Source organism: Pelodiscus sinensis, chromosome 3, assembly GCF_052426305.1.
Source record: "Pelodiscus sinensis isolate ZL-2025 chromosome 3, ASM5242630v1, whole genome shotgun sequence".
In the NCBI taxonomy this organism is placed as follows: Eukaryota; Metazoa; Chordata; order Testudines; family Trionychidae; genus Pelodiscus; species Pelodiscus sinensis.
In genome coordinates, this window is record NC_143054.1 from 152,885,327 (window position 1) to 152,904,928 (window position 19,602).

A 19,602-nucleotide genomic window follows, 5' to 3' on the forward strand; every position below is an offset into this window, starting at 1 on the left:
TACTGTATATCAATCTTTAGAAAAAGAGTACCAGGAATGTATTAGGGCAGACTACTTGTTTAGAACCTGTTCAGGCCTGAATCTATCTCTGTTATACCAGTTTAAAAATGGAGTAATCCCTTCATATCAGTGGAATTATTCCAGGTTCACACCAATATTAAGTGAGATTAAAAACTGGCCTATAAATGTTAATGTTTTATATTTTTCAAAGCAGCAAGAATTGTTTATATATTGATGCTGTCTAAATTCACGTTGTCTAAATATTTGGCATGTAGATACAGCTAACTAACATTACTTTGCAATATTCTAAATCTCATTCATACACCTCTTTTTGCCAGAAAAAAGAACAAGACCTGGCATTCATTTTCATGCCAAAAATGAATTGTGTGTCGATCAGGCAGCATTTCACATGTTAATGTTTGTAAAGTCAGCCTCCCACCCTCTCACCTCTCTTTCACCAGACAACTGTCAGCAAAGAGACTCAAATGATGCAAATCCAAAAGCAAGTAGAGAGTCTTCCCACAAAGAAGCTTCTCGTCTAATTTACACTTAATCTACAATATATTTGAGAGAGTTTGTCTGTCTGTTTGTTCAAGATCTCCTAAAAGATAAGAGCTAGGACCACCAAACTCAGTACAGCTTCCTCTTATTATAACCTGAAGCAAGGCCAGGGTTTGGTTGTGCCAGGAAAATGGGATGTGCTTGGAATGGGGTTGCTGCTCATAAAAACATAGTGAAAAGAGACAATCACCAGGCAAGTGAAAGGGGCTGTTGGAGGTGCCCCTTCCCTGTCTGGGACTGCCCCAACTCCAAGCTTACAACCCACCCCTCTCCCCAAGCACACGTTAGGGAGAGCATGGGAGGGGCTGAAGCTCCCCCACACCTCCAGATTCGGACAGGGACACTGCTGGCTGTTCCTCTTCTTCACGAACAGGCAAAAGTGTACAGTTTGCTGCATTCCTTACTCTCTTTGGAGAACGCAGGGGACAGAAAAGCTGTGCGCTTTATTCTCGCTCCCTGACAGGGACAGGAAAGGAAAGAGCAAGCACCCCTGATACAAATCTTAAGGTGAGGGAAAGCTCTGGCCCCCTCGTCCTTCCTATCCACTGCTCCCAGAGTCCCCTGCCCTGAGCCCCTCCTCTTCCCCAACCCTGACTCCTGAATACCTATGTCCTCAGCTCCCTGCCCTGAGCCCCTCCTTAAGGACCAACACAACACCCAGTAAATGTGTTAGTTTATGTATAAAATCAAACCAAAATGCTGCTGTGAAAAATATTACTCTTACTTCAGCTTCTGGAGAATCTTTCGAACTTGTGCTCTACTCAGTTACTCCACAGTGTATGAGGTTCACCTCGACTAAGGGTGTGGGGGAAGAAGGGGATGAGGGCAGGGGGAGGAAGGAGAAGAACTGAAATAGACATAATGGCAAAAGAGCCCTGGCATTCGCTTGACAGAGTTCAGCAACAGAAGGTCAAACTGTGGCATATATTTCTCTATCAAGATACCATAGTGAAGTCTCTTAAGGTCAGATACAATTAAGTCTTGTGTCCGGCTTTGGTGCAGTGGAAACCTACATAAGACGATGCAAGCCTCCAAAATCCTCTTTTCTGATTTCTGCACAGCCACTTAAAGCTTAGTAGAAAGCCAGTTTTTTTTTTTTTGTAGAATCTTGCCCCTTCCATCCTATCACAATAATAGAAGTAGCCAATGGACCCAGTACTCTAGTTCTTACTCAGACAAAACTGTTAGTGGTTGCACTGGGAGTTTTAACTAAGAAAGGACTACAGTTTTAGGGGTTTTCATTCTACAAACTCATAAAACAATATCTGTGAATATAAAGGAGTGGGCTGTGGTATTTTGTTCAGTCCATGAGGGAGCATCCTTGTAGATACAGATGTATATATCTTGGCTATATTGAATTATGCAGCATGTCTTCACATATAATGAAAATTAATTTTACATCCCCGATACAATATATTTTCAACAAATGTAGATTCACTTAATGAAATATACTATGCATATATTATACACTATGAGGAGCAACCTCTACCTTCTGGATGTCAATGGTAGTTTTGGCATTGATTCCAATGGTATGCAGATATCAGTCTATTTCTTTTTCCCCTTTTGAAAACTATCCAAACCTTTGTATACAAATAGAGCCATTAATGGAAAGCAACACACTACAAGTAAGACAATACACATATCAATTAATCCACAGGATTCACACGAGGCAATCAATTTTCCAAATCAATTAAAAAGGAAGAAGAATTTGAATTTCCACTCATTCAAATAGAAAAAATCAGGTTACTCTTTAACTGAAAACTCTTTCACATTTGCAGTCCATCTTTATTGCATTCAGCCAGATACTAGATAACTTGTGCAGGAGAGTTATGTAAAAAAAAGTATACGTCATATAACCTGATCAACAAAAACGGTTAAAAAAGCTCTATGTAGGAAATCTGAAAGTTATTTTTTTTCTAATTGGGGTAAAATTAAAAAAACCTTATTTCAATCATCAAAAAAAGGAAAGGGAGAAAGTAGAAGGAGCAGATGAAAAATTTAGAAAACTTTTTAGACTGCTGTTTTGCGTATGCATGATGGGCCTGTATTGGAAAAAAGTGTCAAGTTTTTTCCATGCATCTTTAGGTACCCGTAGAAAAAATGCCCTCCAATGTTTCAGTTATTTTTTGAAGTTTGGTCATAGTGGTGGGGATGTTGTTAGGGGAAGTAAAAAGAGCAATGTCCATTTGAAGCTTGTCTGTGAACTTTGCATGAACCGCGAGGAATAATGTAGTGTGATGACAAGCCAGTTATACCTTCCACTAAATTTGCTGTCTGGAATGAACTGAAATAGTGTTTGGTTTGTGTAATTACGTCCATCTATCTTTATATTCCAGCGGCATATCGCAAATTGAAAATACTAAAAATTGACTGTTGGTTCTGATATTTAATGATTGCCAAAGACAAGACGATGATTTATTGGTTACTTACCGATGTGACACATTTGCATCTTATTAGACGGAGATTACTATTCCTTAAAATGCGGACGAGGCCTGATCATGTCTGATGGATTGATTTGATTTGCAAATGTAATCAAACTAATAAGAGGGAAAAAATGAGCAATAATGCCTTGTTTTTCAACTGGCAATCACTCCCCTGCCAACAACGCTGATATCCCTGACTAAGCAGCCTTCACACAGTCTTCCTGTCTCCTCAAATAAACAAAGGGATGCAGAGAGCTTGATAAGAGGATAACAAGCCAAGTATGGATGTAACAAGAAGTATAAACCTCAGAACAGTACAGCTGCATTAATGGACCAGTAGGCATACCAGCCTAAGACATACTGTGACTTCTATCATCTTAAAAAACCCTCAAAAATATCCATCTAGCTAGAATAAGAAAACCCAGAAGAAAGTAGCAGTTTTAATTAAGGGAATCCCAGGAGATTTTTGCATCACAAGTCCAAAAGCAGAAAGTTGCAGGTGAAGTTATTAGAATACAGACATTATGGGAAGATAGTTTGGGAAAGTCTTTTGACCAGTTGGAATCTGAACCTATGGGCAGAAGACAAAGGACCAGTTTCAAAAGAGTATAATGTACTGTTTTTAAACCCTCCCAAATCATAAGTACCGTCTTCCTATAGATTTTCCCCTGCAGTGTATTGATAACATAATCAGCTAAGGAGTAAGTTCCACTACTGACACACTAAAATGCAGGCCACGTGCTGGTATTTCTGTAAGGACTGAAATACGTTTTTAGTTAAGAACAGATTCTTATTCCGCCTTACAGTAAGTGATTCTAATTCTCCACAGCAGGACTCTCTCTTTTCCTTGTTAATGATCTCATCACACTTGGTGGGCCCTCTCTCTGGCTTGTTGGAGAAAGTGTGTTGTCCCTTTAGGGCTAGAGAGCTAAAGAATTACCTGCAATGGAGGAAAGTTGGAGAGGCTGGCCTGCAGAGGCTGACCCATCCCCCAAACCACAGGCAGAGAGAAGGGACTGTCTATGCCCATGTCTGTATACAAAAGCCTGCCTTTTTACCTGGAAGGGGCAGAGCAACAGCTACACTTTCACCCATGGAAGCAGCTAAAATACCACATTTCATTCTCATCTGCTGTGGGCATTAGGTAGTCCTCAGAAGACTGGGAAAGAATGTTTCATTCATTGGCAGAGCAAGAGGTGCTTTCCCCCTTCCTAGCAGTTGGTTGATGGCTTAATGAGGGAGAAACCTAAAGGGGAAATTAGACTATGAGGCAATTCATTATGGAAGTGCGGGGTGGATGTCCAGTGCAGATTCTTTGTAGGGCCTGGATATAGTGATCAGAAAAAATGAATTGGTAAATGACTTAAAGGAGACAATCTTAAAGGGATGGAAATAGGGAGGTCACAGCTCTCATGACTGATATTACAAGCCATTACCCCTCTCTGGTATTACCCCTCTCTGGTAAAGCCTCCCCCCAAAAAATCTTATTGAGGAAGTGGGTCGCAAGGTCTCAGCAGCTGGTTGGCTAGGGACTCAGGATGGGTAAGAGGGAGGGCTCGCAGCAGCCCCTTCCAATATATGCCAATGATTACAGAATTATCTGTACTGTGCAAATTTATCTGCTTGGCATTCCTAGATATTCAAGAATAAAGTTGTAGCCTAATTAAAACACAACCAGTGTCTCCAGTCCTTTCTCCAGCATAACCGGAGGGAACTGCAATAAGCCTCCCATCCCTCTGCCTAACCCAACCAAAATAATAAAGCTTTGAGGCCTGCAAAGCAGATTATGACACATCTTTAGGGTCTGAGCCAAACCCCACTGAAGTCAATGAAAGTCTTACCTTTACTAAAGAGACATCTGAAGTGTGAACCTTGATAGTTCCCCCGGCTCTGCCCCTTCCAGGAGTGCAGATTCACACCCTCCTTCCTTTCCCCCCTTGCCAGGGACCTCTGTGCATGTGCTTGCTGAGTAATCTTGACCCTCAATATAGCCAATTGGAAGTAAAAGAACTCAACACCTTACATAAGGAGGGCTCGATCCTACAAGGTGCTGAATGCTGCCGCAAGGTGCTGAGTAACCTATCCACCCTCTCAAGTCAGTGAGAGCTGAGGGCTGTCAGCTGCTTTTAGGATGATTCCTTTAATGAGTAGCACAGATTGATGATTAAATTAAGAAATTCCTCTTGTGTCTGGCTACAATAAAGTGTCGGAAGTTTAGGGAGAAAAATCTCTCGGGAGTGCTATGCAATGTTAAAGGACATGTTGTGCATAGTCAACATTTTCAGATAACAAGGTAAGGTCTATAGGGTTTTTTTTAAAGTAAAATAAAACACCTTCTCTTAAACTACTGTGGGCAATTAATTCCAGATTTGTTTTTTAATCCCGGAGAGAGTGAATTAAAAATATCAAGGGACACAAGCTTAATAGCCACTGCCCAGTAAGGGTTCATTTTAGGTAATTAAATAAATGAGCATTTAGGACCCAACATGTAAGGCTAATATTCTCTTTTTTATATACATATATCAAGCACTGTTCAAAAAGAAGCTTACTATTAGCACTGAAAACATAAATTTACAATGCTCTTGTGCGATCCAGCTGATGCAAAAGGAGATTACATCTGACTGATTTTTAAAAACTGCTGACTCTGTTGATCAGCTTGGTCCAAGTCTTGCCATTAGCACCCAGATGCTCTTTTTTTTTACTCCCCCCCCCCCCCATATCTATGCCCAGGTCACCATGTGCCTTGCCAGAAACGTGCTGACTAGTAAAGGGGGCCTTGCAATTCAGGTAATTAATCCTATTCTAATGTAGGTTAAGCAGGTGTGAAGCCTACCTCATCCAGAGAGAAAGTAGATGCTGTTGGAATGAAGCACCCTTTGAATTACAGTATTTAACTAGGCTCAGATAACTTCAAGAAACTAGACCAGGCTGTGCTGCTGACCTAGTCATACAGGTGTAAACCTGTCTGCCCTAAATCTAATCTGAGCAACTGGCTCTTTCACCCATCCTGGATTTACAGTGCCAACTCCACATGGCTGTAAAGCTAGCCTCCTCTTTCCCACCCATATAAAGCAAATACACTTTTGTTAGGGGCAAAGCTAGGTGATTAACTGTAACCTGCTTGGTTTTAGACAGAGGAGTTGCAATATATTACAGAATAGGTTGATTTAAATTTTACCACTACATATCCAGCATGAGAGTTGATCATTTTGATGCCCAAGTCTGAACATACAGCACATGTGCCCTTATGGAAAATAAATAATCAGGGACAGTATTAGGCTTTTTCAATCATCTAAAAATCTTTCTGTGTTTGGAAGCCCTTTATATCCTCTGTGAATCTGATTCCAATAGCTGTATACGAGCAGGGAAAGGAAGACAGCCAAAAGTGATATTTATTGTCCACAACTAAAAAAGTCCAATAGTGCAACCCTCCCAACTTGTGTAAATAATATTTACTCATCTGAGGTAGGATTGTTGGATTGGGCCCACAGATTTTAGCCTGTTTTAGAGCAAGTAAATTTCTTGCCTTCAGTGGAGTATTTCTCATTTTCTCAGCATAGAAAGAATTGGCCTCCCTTGTATATTTACTATACAATCCAAGTTGTTTGGAAAATGAAGCACCCTAAAAGATTATTTCAGCAATTTAAATTGGTATTTTATAGCACTCTCCTAATTAGCAGTCATTTAAAATGGTTGGAAATTGCACTAAATTATGGGGGAAACAGCATGATTTTAAGAAAATAATATGCCAGTAAATGCCTAGCATGCCCTGGCATCTCATGTGTGGCACTCCAGATGCTCTCCCATTTGTAAATTCCACTGCTGCTTGAATCTCAGGTCAATTCTGAGGTCAGCGAGTACTGCAGATACCAGATTAGTTTTCTTACAGAGAAGAAAAAATGAAGAGTGTAGTAAAATAAAAAGGAAATAGGATCCAACGATACACTTAGACTCTATTCTAGCAATAAGGTTAATTCTGTGATGGCTAGGAAAAATGAAAATTAAGTCAGACCCCTACAGTGAGCATGGATCTAAGCTACTAAATCCTCAGTCACACAAATAATCGGTACTAATGTGAATACTATGGTCCCATAAGCGGAACTACCTGGTTTAGGGTCAGCTCTTCAAAGGTGCTGGCAGCTTTCAATGGCATAGGGACTACTGAAGTGAGTCAATCCCCAAATGAAGTAAATGGCATAGCTCAAATGACTTCAGTTAAACTATGCCATAACACAGTACCTGAGCGTGTTTTAAATTAACTGTATAAACATGAATATATATTTTCCTCTAGAATGTCTCATTTTAACTATTGGATTTTCTTAAACAAATATAAACTATTCCTATATTCTTCTTTTAAATTTAAAATCTATTCTACTGCTGATCTCAAAGACCTAAAATGTTCAGCAGAAATTTGAAACCCAACATGTTAATATAGTGGGATTATGTTTTGTTCAATTTCCCCGCTCATCTCTGTCTCCCAAGACTTCAAATCCTTTTAAATATGAAAAATGAAATCATGTACAATCCAATGGGCAACTCAGTTATTCAACTTTTATCTAATAAGGAAGCAGGCTGTATAAATCAGTTCCTATGTCACTCAAGGAAACATACATGTTCAGATTTTGTTACGAAAATTATGAATACAAAGATATCCCTAAATCTTTTATATTCTGGCATTTAAGAGCCAAATAATGTCTGTGTCTTTTTAAAGAAATACTGTTGGGATTGCTCTCTTTAGTGTTCGCTTGTTATTTCATTAACCATTTATTATTTTTAAAGTGTCACAGGAGTGAACAGCTCGTATTGGCAGCAAAATATTTTCAAAAAATATCTTAGTTATAAAATTATTTGGAAACTTTCATATCTTCTATTTAATGCAATTATTATCAATAGCTATAAAATAGGACAATACATTTGTAGCATGCTGAAAAAGTGATGAATACTGGATGGAAATCTTGCAATTTGCTATGTAGAACTTGTTCTCCAAGTCTGCAATATATCCAGTTTTAAAGAAAACAATTTCCACTTCCTTTTTCAATGCATATGTTTTCAGATTAGTCTGTGATATTCTATAGAAACTGTCTCTTTTATGCTTGAAGTCTCCAGCTGCCACACAATTTATATCTCTTTCGTCTTCTCTTTGTTTTTCAGCCATTTTCCCTGAATGTCAAAGCCAATTTAGTGCATTTCACTTTGCTGAATAAATCAGAGGCGAAATCCTTGCTAAAAGTGAAAATTTGATTTGCTAAAAGGAGCTTAGGGCAACTATTAATCAATATATCCAGAGTGTCAAAGCTAAGGCTGTGATAGACATGCATTCATTTAGAGATTGGTTGAGGCAGATAAAGGGGGACACTGAGAAAAAAAGTGCAACCACCAGACTGTGCATGTGTTGGGGGGAAGGGTTGGTTTGAAAAGGATTCTGAAGGAAACTGATTTTACTGAAGGATTTATGCATTTTAAAGGGTTTGTTTAAATGAAGAGTACATAATAAATATGTGGTGGGTTGAAAGTTCTTTTCTGACCTGATCAACTGAACTATTTTTTACACTGGTCTTTCAGTGGACAGTGAATGGATGTTAAAACCAAAAGCAGCAGGAGTCACTTGTATGAATTTCACTGGCTAATTTTATATCAAGCTCCTTGGAAGCCTATATTTTATATTTGAGCATAACTTACAGACTTGCGATGAATACATGCCTGGGTGTGCAATATTTTCTTTTCTGCTAATTTAATGCTAGTCAGATGTCAGAACTGATAATATCAGAAACTGAAGGCCTGATACAGAACACCAGCAGCCCAAACTTCTTTACATTCCCCCCTCCCCTTTCTAGGGTGCCTCATCCTTACCTGGAACCAATTGTTCCCGAATAGCAGGCCTGCTAATATTGTGTGTATCTGTTATTACACTGAGTCTGCTCCTGGTCCCGTCAAAGTCAACCAAAGTTTTGTCATTGACTTCAGGAGGAGTGGGAGCAGACCCCTCAAGATTTCTGTGCCAGATTGAAAGATCTCAAAAGAATATTCCAAATACTTTTAAAATAAACATCTCATACAACTTCCTCATTTTTATTTGAAAACACTGGGTGCTTTGGTAAACACGTGTGTGACTAATAACAATTTTTTTTGTACAGAACCACTTAGGGGCCTGAGCTATCTTAGGGGCACTTCTAAAGTGCGACCCCAGTTTAATGACACTAGTTCTGTTCCACCAGTGTTAGTGACGATTACGTACCAAAGGACTGTAGATGTGCAGCTGGCATTGTGTTGGAACAGGGCTACTCAGCATGGTGCTTAAAACAGAGGCAAAAGCCAGAAGTTCACCCACACTAAGGGTATGTCTAGACTGCATCCCTCTGTTGGCAGAGGGATGCAGATTAGGCAGGTCGACATTGCAAATGAAGCAGGGATTTAAATATCCCGTGCTTAATTTGCATAAAAATGGCCACCGTTTTTGCTGACTCAGCACTTTGTCAGACAAAAGCGGCAGTCTAGAGGGGGATCTGTCGAGAAAGAAAGTCTTTTTCAACAGATCCTGTAAACCTCCTTGCAGGAGGCATAAGGGATCTGTCGAAAAAGGCTTTCTTTCTTCACAGATCCCCCTCTAGACTGCCACTTTTTGCAGACAAAGTGCTAAGATGGCAAAAATGGCGGCCATTTTTATGCAAATTAGGCACGGGATATTTAAATCCCCGCTTCATTTGCAATGTCGACCTGCCTAATCTGCATCCCTCTGCTGACAGAGGGATGCAGTCTAGACATACCCCAAGGCTCCAAGGTTCCAATCTGCCATTTAGTGTCATCAAAGTTGTTAAGAGAAACACTGTTAGGTGCACCCATGAATGCATAATATCAGCACATATTCATATACATTTATTTCCACAAGTGGCTATAATTGTTACAGTGGAACTCTCTGATAGGGTGAAATTCAGGGAGATGTGGATCAAGGACATGGGGCTCAAAAGAAGCTGTTTGACTTGGATCCTTGAGACTATGTCTCCACTGCAATGCTATTTCAGGATACTGGAATATACCGAAATAGCTATCCCGCGTCTTCACAGCAAGCTTGTTATCTGATTCTATGAGGCATAAGGGACATTTTGCAATGGCACTTTATTTCAAAATCCGGTGCTATGTAGATGGTGCCAAATGATGAAATACGTTATTTTGAAATAGCATTGAAATAAGATACGCAAATTGTGTAGCTCAAATTCCATATTTTATTTCAAGTTACAGTGCAGTGTAGATGCACCCTGACTATACAAACCAGACACTAACCTTCTTCCATGATTCCTGTTCCATTCAAAGTGTAGATTGGGTAGGGAGAGGTAAAATACTATAGGGGAACAGGTCATCTACTGGCATATTTGTGGAAGAGGTTAAAGGTAGTGTGGACAGTGCTTTCCAGATGAACAGGAGACAAGGGGAACTTGTAAAGTGTCCAAGACTGTGCAGCGGTAAAGGGCAAGTTGTCCCAATTCCCCAGGTGGCTCCAATTATTATCACTACAGAGTAGTGAGGCAGCATGAAGCAGCTTATGCTCCTTACCATGTAGCCCCGTGGTCCCCAACACGGTGCCCGTGGGCGCCATGGCGCCCGCGGGGGCATTCGTGTGCGCCCGCCACGTGCTCGGGGCTGCCCTAGCCCCGGGCGCGTGGCGCTTGGGGCGGGGGGCGCCGGCCCCGGCCCCAGCCGCTTGGAGGAGGGGGGGGGGGCGCCGGCCCCGGGTGCATGGAGCTTGGAGGGGAGGGGGCGCCGGCCCCGGGCGCTTGGTGGAGGGGGGGCGCCAGCCCCGGGCGCAGCTATGGGGGGGCACGCGGCTATGGGGGGCCCCGCCCCCGTCCCCGCCCCCTGGCGCCCGGCGGGCGAACGGCCACGCCCCCTGGCGCCCGGCCACCACCACAGGTTGGGGACCACTGATGTAGCCTGAACAGTAACCACCACATTAGCATTTCCACCGGTCTCTGAAGGGACAGGGACAGATTCCATGATCTGAGGACTGCTGTGCAGCATCAAAATTACAAGTGCTTCCTGAAATGGCCCTGAATTCAGCTTGGATTATAATAGGCTGTGGAACCAAACCACATGTTTCTATTGCTTGGGAATGGAGGGCATGGAGTGGGTGCAGAGTGGGGCTCTCTATGTCCTCCATACAACAGAGCTGATGTCTGTATCAACTCCACAAAGGCCTATACAAAGAGGACTATGGGGTGCACTGGGAGGCTGGCCAATGGATATGTGATTATACATACCCAGTGGCCAAAGTGCTGCAGAGAGACTGAAGTAAAGACAATGGTAAGGCTGTAAGGCACGCCTGGGCAAAATATGGCCCCCACACTGGATACGGCCTACCAAGCCACCAGATCTGGCCCCCGAAGGCAGTGGTGAGCCCCAGGCAGGCTCCCCTGCTTGCTTCGCACACTGCTCATGAAAGCGGCTGCTGAACCCTATTTCTATTTCAAAACTGTAATCCCAGAGGGGAGGAGAGAAAATTTTAGGAGTTGCCCCAGCCCCCAGCACAATCCCATTAGCCAATGGGAGCTGCCTGTAACAGGCAGCCAAGAAGAAACATGACCCCCTCTTCTTGGCTCAGTTATTCACACAAGCACATGGCTGGGCGGGCAGGCTGGCTGGGGAACATTTTAAGCTCTGAAAACCTTTAGCTTTGCAAGCAGGCAGGTTGGTTTGGCTGCTGGCTTGTAAGTCTCCTGGCCAGAGCCTGCCTCTAGCACCCCAGCCCTTCCCTTCCCCAACTGTCTCACCCCCCACGCAGCATATCCAAACCCTCTGCCCCCTTCCTGCACCCATAACCCTCCCAGATCTGGCACCCCAATCATCTGCCCTAGATCACTATCCCCTCCTACCTTAGGTCACATCCCAAACCTCTGCACTCCTGTGCCCTAGGTCAAAACCACCTCCTTCATCCAAACTCCATCCCTGATCCCATCTCCCTCCTGCACCCCAATCCCTTCCTCCAAGCTCCCTTCTGCACCCAACCTCCATCCCAGACCCACATTTCCTCCATTAATATCATGGAAGAGTGCAGCCCTCGACCACTTTCTAATTTCTTGGAATGGCCCCCCGTCAAAAATTATTGCCTACCCCTGCTGTAAGGTATGCTACTTGAGGGATGGGAGGTGAAGTGCATACATGCAGCCCCATGTAATTTTCCCAGCCTGTCTCCAAAGTCTTTTGGGTCTAAATGGAGTTACATCTGCATGTGCACAGAAGCTTGGATACTCCATCTCTTGTGAACTAGCATGGAAGTTCAACAGGTTTTCATGTAAACTTTATATTACACAGTATACATAATATACTTGCATACTTTAGCATACACATAGGATATAAGATTATGTGCATTAATACATACACACACATGCACACCTTCCACCTACATATGCACATAGCTAGAACACTTAAAAATGCTTATTTCCTACATCTTCTTTACGCTTTTACCCACACTTTTATCACAGAAGTGGCTTTTCTGGAGCAGATGATGAGTAAAGTACAGTTTAAAAATGACAACTCTATAGCGAATCATATTCCTATTCAGTTTTAGACTATAAAACTACACCCCAGAGAGTTTTTTGGAAAGGAAAGCTTAAATATTGTCCTCTACAAAGAGTGTGCTGGAACAAAATAGCTTTTCATAAAACATTAACATTAGCACTAAAACACCCAAAACATTCTTGGATTTGCTCTGTCAAAAACCATACCCTCATGTAGTACCCTTTTAAAATACCAGGACAGTATTAATTCCTGGGCAAAATATGAACACATTTGAAAGAAAGCCATTTCTTATGAAATTGAGTATCTAGCTAATTTTGATAGATTAGTCCGATATCGTGATTTCAACAAAATTTTTCATTTTAAGTGCAAAAACTTGAATTTTGTGATCTGGCTGGTGTTTTTTCATGCATGCAAATTTTTTTAGAGAACATTTTGCCCTTTTAGCTTCCTGTTATGCACAGTTTTAAGAGCTTAATGTTTCCTGCCTCCACTTACAATAAGAGAACATTGCACATTTTTGCTGAATGTCAATGAGACAGTTACATTACAGAAACTGTGCCTAAGTGACTCTAAAACTGTGGCTAGACATCAGCAGAATTCCATCCTTACTGGAGAAGAGCTTAATTAATTCAGCATGCCCAAAATACCGTCCCCTTCTCCGACCCCCGAAACCCAAAGCAAAGGGGAAAGACCCAACTACAAGTAAATCATTGAGTGAAACAGCTGTCTGTTATGTAAAAAAAAGTGTCTAGCCCAGCCCCACAAATATATTTAGGCCATTTATATAGGTCAGATAATGTGGGTTTTGTCTCATCAGGCAGGAGATGAAGCAGCCTCAGTGTCTCCCTAAGCACCTTCAGTATTTTGCTAACGAAGTTACAGTACATAGGAATATTTTAATCTGACAGAAAGAACAACAATAGATCTGACTGCTGGGCTGATAATCTTCTTATCACACCCTGTGAAACCTAGCTCTAATATTTGACTGAGCCTCCATTACTTGGCAACCCATTCTAAAAAGGCCAACAATGGGGGGAGAGAGAGAGAAAGAGAGAATGAAGTGGAGTGTGGAAGTACCTCCATATCTACATAAAAGAGATTAGAGGCGACAGCATTCCATTTTACAGCTCAATCATATTGTGTTAGCATGCGCTTATCCGAGCGCGGACGAAATTGAAAGAGAAATAAAAAAGAGTCAGGCAGATAGGAACCAGAAAAGCGAGGCATGAGCAATTTCAAGGATATAAAAGGATGCTAATGGCGGGGCCCTGTCATTCTTAAAAAGGGCTATTAGGGCACCATCATCTGTTCTTGTGCCCTTACGCTCCTTTAACTAAAGTCAAGCATTTCTTAATGCCATTGTGCTCTTTTTCTTCTGCAGATAAGACATGGTCATGTTTCATAACAACACACTTCCCATTTATTTGATTTATTAACGTGAGCAGGCTAATTCTATTTGCTGATAAAGCCTTTCCATATATATTTTTCTTGCAATATTTCCTGCTGTAGAACTGTACACTTTTTGTTAAAAAATAAGCAGCGTTAGAGAATATTTCCTATTGTTCAGAAGTTCTAATGATTTTGAAGCAAATTTTGGATATGTCCTCCGTGGAGCTTAGCATGCTCAGAGAGATCAAAGGTACATAGCATGTTATGTTCTGGAGATAACTTCAAGAAAGAATCCTCTTTTATATTAGGTAAGAAAATGTTATTTTCTTCCTCAATAAGAGTTGTCTTGAAAAATAAAAAGGTTTCCAGTGAATTACAATGCATTACAGCTAAGTCTTTTATTGGTTCTAATACAACTGAAATGAAAGGGCCTTTAATCATATTACACCTGAAGGAATTATTGCAGTAAAAAAGATCTGGTGTGGCCCACATAATGGGCAAAATTCACTCCCATATAATACCAGAGTGTTCAATGGACTAACACCAAAGGTTTATTTGGCTGACTATGACTGTATCACAATCCATGCCTTTATTGCTCTTTGTTCCTTTTATGACTTGTCCCTTTTCCCAGTTCCACTGTATCATTGCCTAGAATAACATGTGCTGGCACAGGCAACAGCAGGGCAGCACCACTGCAGGCTTCTTTACAGTTGTTTTGTGCCAACGGCAATCGTTAGCTAAGGTTTGGCAGCCCAAGTTCAGCAGCACTCCATCATTCAAGAGCAAACTGAAAACCTTATGATCATGCTCATCACATTTGCCCTTTAGCATGTCAAGCCCTTCCTCATTTTGATTTTTGTGATCTAAAGTCAAGCAGCAGGCATAGATGTTATCACTGACCTCGGCTTATCAGAAGGCTTAGGGAAGGATTGCCTTTGTTTACTATTTAGTTGTTTTTTTTAACCCAAATGGGATCAAGCAAGTAACCTTAGGCTGTGTCCAGACTCAGGGGTTTTTTCGAAAAAAGTAGCCTTTTTTCGAAAAAACTTCCCCTGCGTCCAGACTCAAGCCGCGTTCTTTCGAAATTAATTCGAAAGAACGCGGCTTTTCTTTCGATGGCGGTAAACCTCATTTCACGAGGAAGAACGCCTTCTTTCGAAAGTTCCTCTTTCGAAAGAAGGCGTTCTTCAATGTAAATAGGGCTTCTTCAAAAGAGAGCATCCAGACTCACTGGATGCTTTCTTTCGAAAAAGCAAGCCGCTTTTTCGAAATTTCTCCGTGCAGTCTAGATGCTCTCTTTCGAAAGAGGCTCTTTCAAAAGATGCTTTCGAAAGAGCCTCTTTCGAAAGAAGCCTGCAGTCTAGACATAGCCTTAGATACTGCAGCTTTACTCCAGCAGGTGTGGTTCTGACTTTGTCCCATAAGCTAGAGCAGGCCTACTATATAGGTTTTCCTCAGCTAGTTCAGATTGTGGGTCTTAAATTTATAATGCCAGCAGCTTAGAGTGTCCCATAGCTTTTCATGCTGACTACAGGCAGTGATTGGTTTTTAAAAAGGATTGCTCATTTTCTCCCCTCTCTCTACATCCCACACTCCAGAAGAAAGCTATGCAACATATTCACAAATCAAACTGATAAAAGGTCCACTGTGGTGTGTGACTGCCTTCTAGCTCTACTGCTCTATTTCAGTTAGACTGATGTAGGTATCTTCCAAAGATAAAGCTCAAATTCACCTATTTAACTAGTTTTGACTTAATTTTGGGTGCTTTATTAGCAACCAGTGTAAGACAAAGTAGCTAGTATAATACAGAGTGATGTTTAAATTAGTTTACAATTTGCTTGGGCTCATCTAGAACTGCTCTGAACAAAGCCATTCAGAAATGTCAGCTGTGTTCCTAACCACTGTAACAAATTGTTGCCTGAACGCTGCACACCTAATGACTTCAAATTAGCTTCACTGCGATATTGCCTGACAGTTCGTTACGACTGTTAGCAACATAGCTGGCGTATCATGACCAATAAATTGGTTTCAGTGTGGGCTGGGAAAGGGACTTCCATCAATTTGATTAAAGAAATTACTGTAGCATTCAAAGCATAAAGACAAACTAGTTTAAGGAGACAGAAATAAGTTAACTGTACCAGAAAAACATTGCTCATGATTCTAAAGCTTTTTTATAAACCATTTGTGGTACAAACTTTGAACAACTACATTTCATCTGGCAGAACATGAAATATTTCACCAATTGTAGGATATCTCCCTACAGAAGTAAAATTATGCTTTAGAAGCATATTATTATTATTATTACTATTATTACTATTATAATAATGATAACATTAATCTTTACTTAGTTTGGACCAGAAGCCCCAGGCAGTACAAGGGTCCCTCTGTTCTTCGCACATAGGAAGACTTAAATGTTGAGTCTCTACCATGAGAAATGCTTAAAACAAAAGAATTTTAGGAACACAGCAACATACTTAAATGTCACTGTTTAATATCAGCTGCTCCAGGCATAGATGAGATCCTGTATTCTGGCTTGCTGTGTGTAAATATGTAGTCTATGCAGTTTATTAATATTATAATACGGTTACAATTTCTGATGGTATTAGAAATATAATTTATTTTTTTAACTTTGATTAACAGAAAGTTGCCTAGATACTCATTCACATTAAGGTAAATCAGAGATCCCTTGTGTAAAATGAAATATAAAAGGACATTGCTCTATTGGCCACAGTTGTTAAAGTATATCAGTTCTCATTGTGAATAGTTGGCATTCTGGCTATGTCTAGACTACATCCCTCTTTTGAAAGAGGGCTGTAAATTAGACAGGTCGAAATTGCAAATGAAGCAGAGATTTGAATTTCCGGTGCTTCATTTGCATAATGGCAGCCACGCGTACTTTCGAAAACGGGTATTTCAAGAGTGAAACCACCGTCTAGATGTGGTTCTTTCGAAAGAAAAAGCCTTTTTCAAAAGATCTTGTAAACCTCATTTTTTGAGGAGTACAGGATCTTTCAAAAAGGGTTTTTCTTTCGAAAGAACTGAGTCTAGATGGTGGTTTCACATTCAAAATTCCCATTTTCGAAAGAACGCATGGCTGCCATTATGCAAATGAAGCACAGGAAATTCAAATCCCAGCTTCATTTGCAATTTTGATCTGTCTAATTTACATCCCTCTTTTGAAAGAGGGATGTAGTTTAGACATGCCCTCTGAGGCTCCAATATGGCACTTAGCTGACTGAAATATACAAATACCTCTGGTTAGACTTCTAGCAGCCCAAGATGAATGTTATACGTTTTTCATATGTGTATGAAAGGTGAGAGACAGATAGCCCTGGAGAGTGTATATTTGTTTGTTAATGCTCTGAATGACCACACTGCACAATAAGTGGGGATGGGAGGAAAGGCATTGACTGGCTTGATAGAGGAAGGTGCATACCACTTTAAGGGATAGAGAAGCACAAAGTGAGTTTGCAGCAGCTGTAGAGTAGGTCAGCATAGGGATACTGAACCCATCTCTCCAGGTGACCAGAAGAAAGGCACATGCAAGACTAGGGAAACCCTCGTCCCCTGGACCAGGCATGGCTGGACAATCGTTACAAGTGTCTCAGACACTGCACTGGAAACATTCTTCAGAGGAACCTGACCTGGAAGGTCCCCTAACCTTTGCTCTGAGAGATTATTTCTACTAACGAGTTCTGCTTGGAGTGTCCGTCTCTGCAGAGATTGTGAATTAGCTTTAATTAAAGTATGTTATTGTGTGATGCAGACACCAGTCCATCTGACACAGAGCAAGGAAATCTTGAGAAAGTGGTTACCTTGTGCCGTATTGATGGCATAACCTGTGCCGTATTGATGGCATGTCTACACTAGGAAATTGTTTCAAAATAACTACATTTGACTTAATAAATAACTCTCAATTTAACACATTTGAACTAGCTGATCCACACCATGGAGAAGCTCAAAATTAGTCCGAGGCAGGCTCTGTTAATGTGGATGCAGTACCTCGACTTACTATGCGGAGTAGTTATTTTGAAATAGCAGCACTGGAGCATTACCACTATTTCAAAATAACTTTTTCAAAATTAGTGTTATTCCCCAAGGAGTACAGATTTCGAAATAACGGGCTCGGTAGTGTGGCTGCTCTGCTTATAAATTCGCTCTAAGGGGGATTCTTTCAAAATAACACTGTAACATACACCAAGGCTCGGAGACTGCAAGCCCATTGTAAGGTGATCTGCCTGCTAAGGTAGGTGTTGCTATGCCACTTCCCCACCTGGCACAGTAGGGTAGAAGGAGAGTGGCCAGAATTCCCCTATTTCACACTGATCTTTAGTTACGTTTTTTACCACTCAGTGCTGCCTTCAAGCTGCTCTAACCTAGTGCAGAGGAACTAGCCTTGGATAGAGTTTCAGCAGGATAAAGAACCTACTTTAAGATTCTTTGAACATATATCTCTGACTAGTACCCTATATCGTTCCACTGCATCTGAAATCTAGCCCTCTTTCATTAAAAAACTGTTGAAAACATTCTTTATTGAATATTTTGTAAAACTTATACCTCCACTCGTACCATTTAATAGTAGGAATAATACTGTGCCCTGACCAGGACATATTATAATCGACATTCCTGTAATGACTCCACAGTCTTCAAATATAAAACTTTATAAAGCTGTAATTCAGTTTTGTCGCTGTCATGTAAAGACCTGTGTGCTGATTTTCAGGCAGGCAGTATATCTCTCTCTATTACTTACCTGGAATATGTTTAGCCCATCCAATGATGACCACCAATTCTCTGTCTGCCAGGTCACATAGTGTGGTGAGCGCTTTGATGTCACTATCTGGAACAGTAGGGTCGGGCATGGCATAGATCTTCTCTGGTTCAGCAACGAGCAAATGGGAGACAATCTTGTTATCTGTAAAAATAGACCAGAATGCTACAAGATCACCAATAGTGTCATTCTGTTTTTCTAACAGGTAAATTACATTTTATATTAGCTCAAAAACTGATCAAATCCACTCCAGGGAAACTCTTTTAACTTCACTGGGTCACATATAAATGTTTTCAGCAAATTAACCTACAGATCATAAATTACAAGTAAAACACTATGCACTGGAATGCACAAATCAAATTATTACATCGTAACATTTAGAATAAAAATTGTCATGGACAAAACTTTTAAATATTGAAGTAAGTTTTACATTTTGCAAATTGAGACTTTTCTTGTTCTTTATATTGTTTTGGATATAGTGTTTTTAAGGAGAGCTGTATATTGCCTGAATAAAAACAACACAGACAATTAACCAATCATTAAAACCTTTAAATCTGAAACGTCTGTTCCCATTATTTTATCTCAGATGTCATAGTCAAACAGTCCTAATACATGTAATCTCAAGAATTTCTGAGCAGCTATCACCTGATACTGTGTTTTAGTATCTATAGCCTGCTCTTTTAAAATGATAATATTAAGATTTGTGACGCATAGGCTTGTATTGCAGAAATTAAATGGTTGCTGCCTATTTGTGCTACTGTGAAATGCAGAACCTCAGAATCTCACCTGAAATTAGGTTCTGGTAATTTTAGCAGAATGAACCGATATTCTTTTCATTTTGGGTATGTCTACACTACAAAGTTTATTCAAAATAACAGCAGTTATTTCTAATTACCTTTAATAGCATCTCCACAGGCAAACCGCTATTCCGAAATAAATTTGAAATAGTGA

General features: G+C 40.7%; 1 protein-coding gene across 8 annotated transcripts in view; it reads right to left on the reverse strand.

Annotated features, from left to right (window-relative positions):
• Window positions 1-19,602, reverse strand: part of ESRRG (estrogen related receptor gamma) — a 540,935-nt gene that overhangs the window by 43,827 nt on the left and 477,506 nt on the right. For all 8 annotated transcript variants that reach the window (XM_014580752.4, XM_075925198.2, XM_014580754.4 and 5 more), the window contains one exon: window positions 18,634-18,795. In XM_014580752.4, the coding sequence (XP_014436238.1) occupies window positions 18,634-18,795 (162 nt within the window). The remainder of the gene's footprint in view (window positions 1-18,633; window positions 18,796-19,602) is intronic.